This window comes from Nilaparvata lugens, chromosome 7 (assembly GCF_014356525.2).
Source record: "Nilaparvata lugens isolate BPH chromosome 7, ASM1435652v1, whole genome shotgun sequence".
In the NCBI taxonomy this organism is placed as follows: Eukaryota; Metazoa; Arthropoda; class Insecta; order Hemiptera; family Delphacidae; genus Nilaparvata; species Nilaparvata lugens.
The window spans coordinates 23,265,609-23,281,027 of NC_052510.1; the positions used below are offsets into that span (position 1 = coordinate 23,265,609).

At 37.0% G+C, this 15,419-nt stretch overlaps 1 protein-coding gene across 1 annotated transcript in view; it reads right to left on the minus strand.

Annotated features, from left to right (window-relative positions):
* Positions 1-1,095: 1,095 nt before the first annotated feature.
* Positions 1,096-15,419, minus strand: part of LOC111058860 (protein SMG7) — a 127,589-nt gene continuing 113,265 nt past the window's right edge. The window contains exon 14 of the mRNA XM_039431880.1: positions 1,096-1,817. Coding sequence (XP_039287814.1) covers positions 1,722-1,817 — 96 coding nt within the window. The 3' untranslated portion in view covers positions 1,096-1,721. The remainder of the gene's footprint in view (positions 1,818-15,419) is intronic.

The following is a 15,419-nucleotide window of genomic DNA, read 5'->3' on the forward strand; positions in this document are numbered from 1 at the left end:
TAAAAACAATATTCTGGTTCAGATAATATGAAAATTCAGGTTTTCAATTTTTTAATAATGAAATTTGAATAATAAATGGTTCAACAATGCATTTTCTTATTACTAAAAATTGATCTTATTCTTGTAACTTGTTATGATTCATAAGGCATTGGGACAAAAAGCAACCTCAAAAAGAGTTTGAAGTTCCCAATCTAAAAATCAACCATTCAGTTCCTACTTGGAATCTAAATATTATTATTCTGTGGGAAGAATTTATTTTACAATTCAAAGCCAAGCAATATCCCTCGAACAATATTACAAAGTAACACATCATGTTGTTCAATCTGTAATGATAGAAGCTGATAAATTTGAAAATCGCCATTTTATGGGGTCCTAGTTCACAAATTTTCAAATTTATCAGCTGTTATCATCATAGATTGAACATGATGTGTTATTCTGTTATATTGTTCAAGAAACATTTTCGGCTTTGAATTGTAAAATAAATTATCCCCACAGAATTGTAATATTTAGATTCCAACTAGTAACTGAATTTTTGATTTTTAGATTGGGAGCTTCAAACTCTTTTTCAGGTTAGCCTTTTGTCCCAATGCCTTATGAATATCATAACAAGTTACGAGAATAAGAATAATTTTTAATGATAAAAAATGAATTATTAAACCATTTATTATTGAAATTTCATTATTAAAAAATCGAAAACCTGAATTTACATATAATCTGAACCAGAATATTGTTTTTAAAAAGCATAATGCATGATTTTGTTATGATTATGAGCAGATTGGAATATTTCAAACGTACCACCATAAAGAGCCCACATAATGGTCGCTCCATAAGAAACACGAGTTTCATGACAATGTATTTATAGACCTTGCTCTCTCCAATTTGCGTTTACTATAGTAATGTAGTCAATGTAATTAACTAGTTCTAGGGTCAGTGTTAGAGCAATAACTACTCGTAAATGGTTTATATGAGATTATGCTACGGTGCATCAAATTGGAGTTTTACTGCAAGGAAAACAAGACATTCTTGAGTTGGAATTGAGTTACTCAATGAGAAGGTTGGAAGGATTCTCGATAAATTACTGTATAAAATAATATAATATTCCATAGCCTATTCATATTCGTGATATTGTCAAACTAGGCTAATCGTCATCAATATGGGTATCAATTTTTTACGTTATTTTTCAGTCCATTTCTAACCTACAAACGCATAGTTTTCATTATTTGTAGATAACGATTCTTCTAAGAGTCATTCTTTGTGAATAAAGATTCTACTCAGAATCTTTAGTACGCTTCATCATTTTAACAATTCTCCAAGATTAATCAAAGATTTTTTTCTAAATAATAATAGATGCGTATGTGTCCGATCCTCTGGTATAAGATGATCCTGGTAATTGTATAATTGTGTTTGTTGTAATTCTTGTTTAGAGGTATTTTAGTACAGTTATACACAAGGCGAATGAACCAGGTTCAGTCCATATGAATACAGTAGTAGTTCTCTCTCGATTCAGTTGATTTCCAGCATAGTAGCATGACAGTAGGCTTTGGGATAGCACGTTCTTTCGATACACATGTAAAACATCGAACAGAAATGGGGCCACAGAATGAGTGAACATCTATGAATGAAAACGGCCAGTTTGAAAACCCGCTGCTACTGAACATGTCAGGTGAATGGACTCATGTGGTTGGCGTTTAGCCGGCGACTTGTTTGCCTTGACTAGTGTCTCAGGTTCCTCCTTTAGGCGCCGGACCTTCTCGCAGCTGTTTCTGCTGTTCCAGTAGCCTCTCAAGCGGCGACGGCCCCGGACCAGACCACAAAGACTGAAACAGACAAAATATTATTTTACTTAAAAATAAGTAGGTAGTTTGAATAAGTGATGGAATAATAACCCTCTACTCCCCAATCAACTATCAAACAATATCCTAAAACCAACTCTTCATCCAGCTATCAAAATCTTATAACCCTAAGATTATGATCACATTGGACACATGCATGTGCAAGTGCACGCGTGGTTAACTTCGTATTCTTGATGCAATGTATAGGCCTACACGTGGCATGGATCATTAATTTTCCAGCAGTTTTTTGAGACAATGTGCTAAATAAACGTCTACAGTTTCATCAATGCTGTATCGGCAATAAGAAAACGCATGCAGTTAATATGTGTTTGAATAAAGGTGTTGATAATCACATAAAGAAATGATTCTCTTCCATTTTTATTTAATTAAAATTTCAAAATTATTCGTGCCTTATAGAATGATTGACTTACTGTACAGTCAGTCAAAAATTTTAATATTGTAATGAGGAGTATTTTTGCAAGCTGAACAAAAAAATAAGGACCTATGCACCTTTTCGATATATCTTCAAATGAAAAATGAGTTTTGTGGGTTGTCAAAAATCCCTCTGAAAGGGAACCTATTCAACTTATTATAACTTTTGGTAAAATAACAATGATCATTCATTCATCTATCATCCTCTATACTATAAAGGAAAGGACTGGATTTTACACACGTGTAAAGTATAGGAAAATTATGTTTGACGCATCATCACGTCTAAACTACTAGACTGATTAACTTGAAATTTTGCATATAGATTCTTCCAAGGATGTTTATAGACCCATTTTTGATTCTTCAAGATTTGATTATATCTAGTTTTCAGTTGGTCAAGTTTTTAATTATCTGTCAAGTTTTCAATTATTTGTCAAGTTTTCAATTATTTGTCATGCTTCTACATGTAGTTGTTGTATAGAAGCAGCTAAACATTTTCTTAAAAGGGAAATTGGAAGATAGGTATGATTGGGGATCCTTTTCGAATGATAAAAACAGGATTCCCGTCACACCCAAATTTTTTCCGCCATTTTGAATCCAACTTCATTTTTTTAAATTGAAAGTGGTCATATGATTCATGATTTCGATACAGGATTTCCAGAGAAAAAGTATGGTGAAAACCGCACATCGATATCTCAAACCTTTCAAAATTTATTCTCATTCAAAGATACTGATATATCATCCATTCAGCTATCATTTTCTTTCTATACAATAATAACGGAAAGAACTGGCTTAAACACATATACACGTGTAAAGGATAGGAAAATTATGTTTGACGCATCATCACATCTGAACTACTGGACAGATTTACTTGAAATGTTGCGTATGAATTCTTAACATTGTCACAAAGTAAAATTGTGACGGGAAAATTTTGCTAAATAAATATTAATATTATTAAAAGACGCTCGGCTATCAGCAAGCTAGCTGACCACGGAGATAAGAAGGGTACCGATGGCGCACCATCTTCCGCACATCGAGAGGACTCTTACCACCTCTGGCGGCGGCGCAACTCCATCCCCTCTACTTTGGGAGAGTATATAAACGCCGGACGAGCCCCAGACCACAGCATACCGCTCCCAACCTTCCTGCTCCTCGTACAACGGCCCGTTGGCTGCTGTACGTCCCTGTCCTTCTCTCCTGGTACAGCGGCCCGTTGGCTGCCGTCCATCCCTGTCCTCCTCTCCTGATACAGCGGCCCGTTGGCTGCCGTACGTCCCTCTCCTCTCATCCTCCCAGGGCAAAGCGGCCCATTGGCTGCCGTCCCTTTCCACCTATCCCCCAGGGCACAGCGGCCCGTTGGCTGCCATCCCTTTCCACCTGTCCTCCAGGGCACAGCGGCCCGTTGGCTGCCGTACGTCCCTCTCCTCTCATCCTCCCAGGGCAAAGCGACCCATTGGCTGCCGTCCCTTTCCACCTATCCCCCAGGGCACAGCGGCCCGTTGGCTGCCGTCCCTATCCTTCCATTCTCCCAGGGCACAGCGGCCCATTGGCTGCCGTCCCTATCCTTCCATCCTCCCAGGGCACAGCGGCCCGTTGGCTGCCGTCCCTTTCCACCTGTCCTCCAGGGCACAGCGGCCCATTGGCTGCCGTCCCTTTCCACCTATCCTCCAGGGCACAGCGGCCCGTTGGCTGCCGTCCCTATCCTTCCATCCTCCCAGGGCACAGCGGCCCGTTGGCTGCCGTCCCTTTCCACCTGTCCTCCAGGGCACAGCGGCCCGTTGGCTGCCGTCCCTTTCCACCTATCCTCCAGGGCACAGCGGACCGTTGTCAGCCGTCCCTATCCTTCCATCTCCCCAGGGCACAGCGGACCGTCGTCTGCCGTCCCTATCCTTCCATCTCCCCAGGGCACAGCGGACCATTGTCTGCCGTCCCTATCCTTCCATCTCCCCAGGGCACAGCGGCCCATTGGCTGCCGTCCCTTACCGTCTATCCTCTCCGGGTACAGCGGCCCGTTGGCTGCCGTCCCTCCCGTCTATCCTTCCTCTTCCTACTAGACTGGAGCGGAACCGAGGCCGTAAGGCCAATACAAAATTACCTCGAAGTGGTGTCATCAGAGTAGAGAGCGACCTTCACGCCGTCAGAAACACCAGGAGGTGTTGTCCACACCAGCTAAGGTTTAAAGAAGGAAGAAGAGGAACTTCGACTAGCCTCCTTTCCTCGCCCACATTACGACTGAGCTTAGTTAGTATCAGTTCAGACGCCGAACGGAGCGGCTGTGTTTTTCGTTCTCCGATTTATCAACATTTATCTGTGCGACTGTTCAAACCAGTGTTTCTCGATACAATAATAGTGCTTATAACCTACAAACTACAGCAAACTGGTAAATTCTATTTTATTTTCTATTAGGGATTTTCGTTTTCAAGCATCCAAAGTTCCTTCCTATCAAATTCCTATCCTATCCAGGGGCTTCCCTACCCTAATAAGTCTCGGTCGCCCTCTTGACGTACCCTCTCCCCTGTCCTTTCATTCTTCAATAGTAATAATTCAATTATAGAATAAACAATAAATAATTAAATAATAATGAAATAAACGCTATGCAAAAGTGTGATTGCAACTGTAACAAAGCATTTAATTCAAAGACTATACTAATTTGTTCTGAGTGTAAACTTCATTTCCACTATCTGTGCGCTAATTTTACACAGAGTAATTTCAAGAAATTATCTAAAGAATCGACAAGGAAGTGGCGTTGCAATACATGCAAGAGTACAAATAAGAATGTGATAAACATGCAAAACAACCAAGTATCATTAAGCAAAGAACTTATTGCTGAACTAAAGAAGGAAATAAGAGATACCATAACGGAAGAAATGAAAGAGATGAAAGCGGAAATTAAAAAAACAAATGATAACGTTTCTGACCTAAGAAATTCTGTGAATTTTTTCTCTGACAAAATCGATGAATATAATGAAATAATTGAAAAGTATAGATTGGATCAATCTAACCTGGAAAATTAAAATGAAACTTTGAAAACAAAATTGTTCCAGATGGAAAAAGATCTAACAGAGCTACAGCAATATGGAAGACTAAAAAACTTGGAAATACATGGAATCCCAGTAACAAAGAATGAAAATATTGATGAAATAATCAAAGCAACGGCAAGAGTTCTCAAAATAAATAATAATGATGGAAATCTCGGAATTGAGGCTGCGCATAGAATTCCTATCAAGAATGGAAAAAAGGTTCCTCCTATTATTGTTGCATTTTCGTCAAGAAAAACCAGAGAAAATTGGATAAAAAATTTCAAAGCATACCAAAAAGAAAAGAGTAATAACAATCCCTATGGATTGCATAGCACACACATTCATAAAAACCTTGTAGATGGACCGGTATTTATCAATGAAAATTTAACTCCTCACACAAGGCGTTTCAATGAGACCAAGGTGAATGCGAAGAAAAACTACTATAAGTTCATGTGGATAAAGAACGGGAAGATATTCGTCAGAAAAGATGAGGCCTAACGGACGATTCGGATATTCGACACCCACACACTGAAGAAGTTAACAATAGCCGACAACAATGACGGACCGGAGGACAAGCAGGAGCAGCATCCTTAGGGAACACAGGATAAGAGTGGTATCTATACTGTTATATGGACTTGCACTCATTCATAGAGAACGAAAATGAACTTTCAACTTTGATTGATAATTGTTTTGTTTATTCTTCTGGAAAATTAATCACAAAAAATATGTCTTTTTATTCAATTTTATATTTTGCTTTGCTGTTTCTTCTTTTTACAGTAATTTTATTATTTTATTACCGTATTACTTTCTGTTGTTACATTATAATTTTTTATACATATGATTTCTCATGAATTAGATTATTATAATCACATTGAGCATTATGAAACGTTGGAAATAGATGACTTCTTTGATTTACAAGCATTAACTAATTGTAATATAGGCCTAAATGACAGTATTAATATTCTCCACATGAATATAAGGAGTATGCGGAAACAATTTTCTTGTTACTTGAATGAATCAAAAATTAAATATAAAATAATATTATTGTCCGAAACTTGGATCATGGATGAGTGTGATAGTAAGATTTATTAATTGGATGGTTATATTAGGATTGATAAAATGGCAAGATATTCGAGAAGCGATGGTCTTTGTATGTTCATAGATAACTCTATCAAGTACGATGAGATAACAGCTACGATTGACGAAGCGAATTCTATTATTGTTAATTGTGTCATTGCAAGTAGAAAATTCATAATTGTAGGACTCTATAGATAAATGAGTTTATCAATGGTCTGGACTCATGCTTAGATAATTTATACATTGATTGCTGTGAGATTATAATTGGCGACATAAACATTGATCTACTTGGTAGAGACAGATTGATAGATGAATACCTATGTAATCTTCAATTAAAAGGATATAAATCTTTTATTAATAAGCCTACTAGGATACAAAACAATTCCAGTAGTTGCCTAGATCATATATTCTTTAAAGACTCTATAAAATCAAAAAATGAAGTAGAAGGAATTATTTGGAAAACTGCAATAACTGACCATTTTAGTACATCACTCCACATCTCACACAATAATAATAATAACAGGAACCTCATTGGGGTTGAAAGTAGTTTGAAAAAAGTGGATTACATTGGTTTAAACTCTGATTTTGGAAATGAAAACTGGAATTACATCTTCAATGAAAATCATAATATTGATCACACTGTTGAATTGTTTTCAAAAACATTCACAGAACTTCTTAATAAAAGAACCACTATAATAAAGTTATCCCACAAAAACAGACCAATAAAGAAATGGATTACTCAAAGTATCATACATGCAATGAGGAGCCGAGATAAATTACACAAACAATTAACAAAGCAACCTTTCAACATAGAATTAAAAGAACGATATAGAAAATACCGTAATACTCTTAATAACATAATTAAAAAAGAAAAGATTAAATATTACAATAATGAACTGGAACAAAATAAAAATAATCCAAGAAAAACGTGGGAGTGCATAAACGAGCTGCTAGATAAAAAGAGGACATATAAGGAACCATCAATTGATGTAGATCTACTAAATTATCATTTTGCAAACGTGGGTAAAACTTATGCTGATAAACTACTTGAAAATGATAGTCAAAGTCACGATAATGATAGGAATATAGTGTTTAACAATCCTCCAGTTAATAGTTTTTTTTATTCAGCCGACTGATGAACAGGAAATTATAAGCACGATTTTCAATCTAAAAAGCAGTTCATCACCAGGACATGATAATATATCATCGGTATGTCTTAAAAAGGTAGCTCTTAGCATTTCTAAACCTCTAACTAGTTTAATAAATAGATGTATATCCGAAAGTTATTTTCCAAAACAATTCAAATTAGCAGTGATAAAGCCATTACATAAAGGTGGAAACCCAAATGATCCCAGTAATTATCGTCCAATAAGTCTTTCTTATCTTTCGAATCTTTCTAAAATATTGGAGAAGATAATAAAAGCTAGGTTAACAAGTTTTCTAGACAAAAACAATTTTATAAATAAAAACCAGTTTGGTTTCTAAAGTAACAAATCCACAACTGATGCAATCTTAAAGTTAACAAAAATGGTTGATAACACATTCAATGATAACAAAAAAGTATGGCAGTCTTTTTAGACCTGGCTAAAGCCTTTGACACAGTGCCCCATGAACTCATGTTGGAGAGATTGATGATGTGTGGAGTTAGAGGCAGTGCTCTCAAGTTGTTTGCTAGTTATCTTGCTAATAGAAGCCAGATCCTCACACTCAACAATGAAACAAATATCCAAAATCTTGGGAACTATGGACTACCTCAAGGAACGGTTTTGTCTCCTCTCCTATTTCTAATATATGTCAATGATTTGCTCAATCTAAATATTCCCAACTGCAACATTGGCTCATTTGCTGATGATACAGCTCTGCTGCTCCATGGTAAAAATTGGGATGATGTTTTTAAATCAGCTAATTCTGGACTAAAGGAAATTTATACATGGTTGAAGAGCCACATTTTAACTTTAAACTACGAGAAAACTAAATTCATCACATTTTCTCCCAATGAATCTGGACAACCACACCCAAATTTTAAACTTAAATTACATTCAACTGAAGACAGACACAAACCTCTAAACTGCATGTGTCCAGAAAAAGAAGTAGTGAAATCAATAAAATATCTTGGTGTTATGTTGGATAATCATTTAAAAAGGGCAGCACATACAGTATATCTATGCTCCAAGTTGAAATACCTTATACATACTTTTTACAAAATTAATCAGTTAACAAACCATGACATCATAAGGAATATCTACTTAGCATATGCACATGTTCTATTCACATATTGTTTGGAGGTGTGGGGTGGCGCATATGATACTCATTTGAAGAAAGTTTTCATTTTGCAGAAATTTTTAGTCATAGCAGCCTTGGGCAAACCAAGGATCTATCCTAGTAGGGACGTTTTCCAAGAAATGAATGTTCTCACCATAAGACAGCAATATATAAAACACTTAATCCTTTCTATTAATAAAACTAAACATTTACCAACAATCCGTGCTCTCAATTACAACACTCGTCCATCGATTACAATGAAATTCATGGTCAGATTCTCCAGACTTTCAGTAAGTAGAAGACAGTATGAACACAACTGCAATATGCTGATTAATATGATTCCCCTAAACTTATTCACCCATAAAATAAACAAAAAACTTACAGAAGATATTGATGAATGGGTAAAAACTAGAATATTTTTCAAAATAGACTTTTAATCATAAAATTTTTGTAATCATAAAATTCTACTGTAGGTCCAGTTTTTTTATAACTAGTTTAATTTGTCTACTAATTTTTAGATTGCAGAGTCTGTTAGAAAGTGGTCTGGAATAAGGTTTGTTCAGGCCAGTTTCTTTGTATAGTGATTTTAGTTTTCCTTTATCCACTGCATAGTGCTTAGGAAGAGATTTTGTCCTGTTATCGTTTTCATTCCCACGACTTGAGCCATCCCCTCCGCTCTAGGCGTGTGCAGCCCGGAGTTGAGCTCAGTTGCAAAACAGATCTCATTGTCGACAGATCATTGTTTTTCGTTTGGATAGTCGAACCATAATTAATAACTCCTATTTGTTTAATTTGTTATTTTTTAATAATATGTTTTTCATAATATGTCATCGTGGGAAATTCGTCCCATTATTATTGTAAATATAATATATTCGTTTCGTGTAATTGATTCATAACTTGTGTTTGTGTTGTGAAAATATATTGAGAGTGAAAGCCAACGCCCTAAATCGTTTAAAATACTTTGAGTGAAATATATATCCAGTCAGTACCAATGTTTGAGGACTAAGGACCACAAGAGCGGATCACACACCATCACAGAATAATATCGATTTGTTTTCACCCATCTGTCTCCTTCATATTCCTTATTCCAATTTACCAACTGAAACCCTGTTTGTAACAAATCAGTATATCATTACGTCATAGTTTGGATTGGGGTAAGTGATTTTTCCTATTTGTTCTCCTGGGTTAAATACTGATGTGCTGAATTGGATGGATATATGAATGTGTTTATTTGTATCATACAGTCTAACCCAAAAAACCAGAAGCAAAAGGCCTATGGATTCGTAGAAATTTGTAACAAGGTTTATTATTTTAGAACTTAAATAGATCAACTTCCTCCGTCACATTCAATATTGGTGTTATATGTAACATATCTGAAAGCAGTATCTTAAATTTAAATTATTTAGAATTGAGTTCCAAGTGCGAGGAAAATGGGATTTATATTTTATCAAGTATTCAATTACGTTTTTATATATATAACTGGTGTATTGTCATTACCTTAGTCATTGGAAACCATTTCGGTTGGGTATAATCGAGGTTTGTTCAGAATAATTTCAATATAAATAATTGAATAATTTCAATTTTAATTATCAGTTTTCGCGCTACAAATAATTCATCAATATGACAGTTGAAACAGCCTCCCTCCTAAACAGCTATGCCAAACTGACTGCAGAATTGATTTAAATAGAGCATGATATACCATTTCCAAATAATTCCTCTTATTTAGAATTATGTTTATTTGATAGAATTCGTAAGATAAATATTGCATTCTTCTACATATGGTCTTTATTAGCAAACCTCAGTTTAATATTAGTGACTTTTTATAGTGAAAAAAATTCTAGTCATCCAACTAGCACATAGTGAGAATAAATTCTGACAATAATAATTTCCCAAGATTGAATTGCACCTTGAGTGGAGTTTTAAATATTCATTATCGACAGGCTGCCCTATTTCACTTATTTAATGAAAATAACATTGATTCATTATTAAACTTATTTAAATAACATGATACAGGTTTCGGTTGTTACACCATTGTCAATCTCTGGTAAACTGGCGTCGAGTTACCAGTATGTCGTTATCTTAATAAATTTGTAGTTGAGATAACTTCAAGTTTTTATTCAATTAATAGAAGTTATTGACCGAACGCAGTGATGTCTATGTTCTAACTCGAATTTTCATTCGTCTGTCCGTATGTAACGCATTACGGCCAAACGCGTTGATAGAATTCTATGAGATTTGGCAGGAATATTCCTTTTTTTATTGCAAGTCAATGTTTATGCTTTTGAAGGGATGGATTCAAAGATCCAAAGTTTCAAAGAACCTAACACGTCAACCGAAACTTATTGTGTGTCCCAAAGTATGTTAGTTAGGCAAACCAACTCCCGTGTCCTTTACAAGGTCCAGGAGTTTCTTCCCTATACCAACATACCATTCCTCACCTGGTTGCTTGCAGCCTAACAGAGCCCTTTTTCTAGGTCCAAGTCTTTCGCAAACCAGTATGATATGCTTGGCAGTCTCTTCAGACTGATTACAAAGCCTACACATCTGGCTTCCATTTCTGAGTCCAATTGTGTGGAGATGTTTCCTGAAGTGGCCATGTCCAGTTATCAGGGCAATCAACTGCTTGACCTGACCTCTACCCAGACTCACCAGCCAGCTGGTGAAGCGAGGGCTTGCATCCGCCAGTAGCCGTTTGCCAAGTACTTGACAAGGGAGACCCTGGCATTTCTGGTGATGTAAGTCCCTGGACCATTTACTCATTGTGTGGAAAGCAGTTGTTTTGCTTATGCCACAGCTTGGCTCTGGACCAAAGAATGGCATACTGGAACCCCGCTTAGCAAGCTCATGTGCACGCTCGTTACCTCCTATGCCTACATGGCCAGGTACCCAACCAAGATGCACAGAGTTGCGTGTTGCAAGCTTGCTGAGTGTTTTGTGGCACTCCCACACCAATTTAGACTTGATTTCATTGAAGTCAAGAGCCTTGAGGGCTGCCTGAAAATCTGACAGGATTACTATATGCTTGTTGCAATAGCGTCTGGCAATGCCCAAGTTGGCACAAGCCATGATACCCCAAATCTCTGCCAGAAAGATGGTACAGTGTTGCCCCAGACTTGCATAAACTTGTGTTCTAGGTGAGTTACTGTACACCCCGCAGCCAGATTTCCTTTCAATGAGAGAACCGTCTGTGTACCAGACAAGGCTGCCTCTTTTGGGATAGGGCCCTTCCTCAAACTTCCACTCCTCTCTAGAGCAGAATTTAACAGAGAAAGGTTTAGTAAAAACCAACTCCGTGCTCATGACATATGAGGTCATTTCAAGCACAGGGCTGTGAGCAACGGCTTTGGTGATTGTGCAGTAGCCTGTTCCAGACAGACCTTCTCCCCATTGGGCTACAACTTCAAGTCGATAGGCTGATTTTCGTGCTTCTGCCATTATAAAAATGCTCAAAGGCAGTAAGCCAAGAGCAACTTCAAGAGTTGTTGATGGGCTGCTCCTGAAAGCTGCAGTGACTAGAAGTGTTTGCATCCTTTGTAGACTTGTGAGTTGGCTGTGGCTGTAACCTGGTTCACCTTTGTCCACCAGACTAGTGATCCATAAGTTACCTGACGCCTTATTACTGCCTTGTACAGCCACAGAGCTATGTGAGGCTTTATCCCCCACGTGGAGCCTGCAAATCTCCTGGACGTCATAAGCGCTCATTTTGCTTCATGCAGTGTATTGTTTAAATTATTGTTCCAAGTCAGCTTTGAGTCAATAGTCAGCCCTAGATATTTGACTGTACTTGATACTTCAAGCCGTGTAAATCCAAGTTTCAACCTGGAGAGAGACTCCAGGTTATTTTTCCTTGTAAATGAAATGACTACAGTCTTCGAAGGATTTATGCTTAGTCCCTCTCCAAGACACCAGTCATTATTAATTTTGAGGTTGACGTTCATCAGCAACTATGTTGAACAACAACAGCAACTAAGTGAACTTTCCCTGCACCATGAGGACTATGTCATCAGCATAGCCTTGGACAAAGACACCTTTACTGGTAAGTTCATGAAGAAGACCATCAACCACAAGGTTCCACAGAAGAGGTGAGAGCACACCTCCCTGCGGACAACCATTTGCAGGCGCCATCACCATCGATACACCTTGAAGATCGGCCCTGATCTGCCTGGAGCAGAGCATGGACTCAATCCACCTACATATGGCAGGCTCAAGGCCACGCCCCCGCACCGCTCGGACCATGGCCTTGTAAGTGACATTGTCAAATAGGCCTTTAATGTCCATGAAGGCACATAGAGCAATCTCCTTGGCAGCAAGGCTTTCCTCTAACCTGCTCACAAGCTGATGCAGGGCTGTTTCAAAGAACTTGCCAGGCTGATGAGCAGTCCTGTAGAGGGGAGTACCTGAAAGCACTCCCTTCCTCAGATGTCTTTCCATCAATGTTTACACAACGTTTTTTGAAATTTTGCATTTTAAGGATAATATGAAAGGAAAGGAATTTCCTACATACTCCAATATCACTATAATATCGGGGCACCGAGCTTCGCTCGTTATTTTTGTTTATTGATAAATAGAACACAATTCTTTAAAATGATCGTGTTTATATTTTACAGCTGGCTATACGTCATCTTACGAATTTCGGGGATGATTTATATTTTGATTTTCCACAGACCAAGTGCATCTCACTCACTTTCTATTATCCACAGATGACGAAAGTCTCAGCAGTTTTTCCAAGGATGAATTATCCTTTTTATGTCATTCAGCAAGTTTTCCCAGGGATGAAACCTAGTGCAATCGAATTTTTATATCATAAACCTAGTATGTTCCAAATTTCATGAAAATCGTTGGAGCCATTTTCGAGATCCGTTGTACACTAATAAGCATAAATAAATATTAATAACCAAATATAAAAAATATATAAATATATAACCAAATATAAAAAATATATACAGAAATTGCTAACTTAATATAATAGGATATATCATCTACTCTAAAGATAGGATTAATCAGACTATAGAATTATTCATGGATTATTAAATGCATTAATTAAACAGATGTCTGGAGAAGCCGTGTCCATTTCTATAAGGCCAATTTTATACCAGCGCTAATGCTGCGGCGTCAACACAGCGTTTTTAGCGACGTTAACTGGGCTAATAGTACTTAAGAACGCTGTGTATAACTCGGTTCAGCGTTGCCAACGCCGCGGCATTAGCGCTCGTATAACATAGACTCAAGGTCTATGGTTACAATATTTTGTTTTGCAGTCTTGGTATTATGATGCGTGCCCTCATCAGTATCAATATTCTCACATTTGAAAAATGTAGAGAATAATTAACAATAACTTTATCAATTTTAATAGGTGATTAAAAATAGAAAAAAAATTAAATCAACTAAATGAAGCTGAAGAAATTATGTTTTTGATTAAAATAAATTAATTTTCAAATATTTGAGAATTATTTTTATCAAATGGAAAGATTATCAAGGAACTAGATAGCAATATAAATTCAAACGTGAACTGAGTTTGTTAACATTTCAAATAAGTGATTAGGATGATAAGATGATTAGGATGGCAGTGGATGAAGTTGACAGTTGCTTGTGTGGTTGGTGTAAAAAACCAATCAATAAGAATGATATATCGATTCAGTGTAGTGCTTTATGTGATGAAAAATTTCATTTAAAGTGCGAAAACATTTCATCAGTAAATTTCGGGAAGATATGCGAGCTGGGTGATCTGGTAAGGTGGCACTGTTCCAGTTGTGATTTGAGGTTAGATCAGTTTCGTCTACTACAGTTCAAACCGGTTGATCTCCTAGACTTAAATATTAAACTGAATGAAATTGTAGATAGAATCAGTGATGTGAACAGTAAAAATATAAAATTGTCTGAAAAGTTAAATTCCACTTTGCAATGTACCGGTAATACCAATCCTCAATTGGAATGTAGGCCTTCTGCCAACGGTAGGAGATCGTCAATTGGTAATCTCAGCTTTGAAGGATTTCCTAGTCCTAATCCCAAGGAGATTGATGCGATTGCTACTAGAAAGAATAATTTGAAGAAATCTGTGAAGTCTAAAGTGAAGAAGTTCGAAAAAACAGCAAACTAAGACTTGACTGTTGATAACAATAGCTTTGTGATTTCCAATAATCAGAGTAAAAATCAAACAAATACTGAAGCTTTTGAAACGAGCAATAGGACTGAACATCAGGTTAGTACTCATTTGCATGCAGATAGTGAAAGTTCAAGTATATCTTTAAGGGAAAAAGAAAATGACTGGAAACTAGTGACAGGTAGAAGGCAAGCAAAGAAAGTTAATAAGCCTAATCGCAAATTTGAACACAAACTCATTATAGGCTCAGGTTCGATTGGCTCAGAGCTTCTATCTGGTGAAAAAAAGGCCTGGTTCCATTTGGGCAAAATCAAAAAAGGAACTTCTGTGACAGATGTTGAATCATTTCTGGCATCAACTTTCCCTCAGCTTGATATATTGGTGGAAAAGCTAAACTCAAAGGGTGCTCATGATAGTTTCAAGTTGGGTATTGATTTCAATCATCGTGAAAAAATTACAGAGCCTTCATTGTGGCCAAAGAATATTACTCTGAGGCGTTTTTATTCATGAGACCCAGGGGGAGCCAGATGAAATAGGGATGTCAGTGCAGTCGGTGCCAGTCTCTGCAGTGAATAATAGACTCTTATTGCTTTTCTGTAATGTACAATGCCTTAGTAATAAGCTGCATAAGATAGAAGCAATAATGCCGAGTGAGATGTATGATTTGTTGTGCTTCTCAGAACATTGGTTGAGAAAATG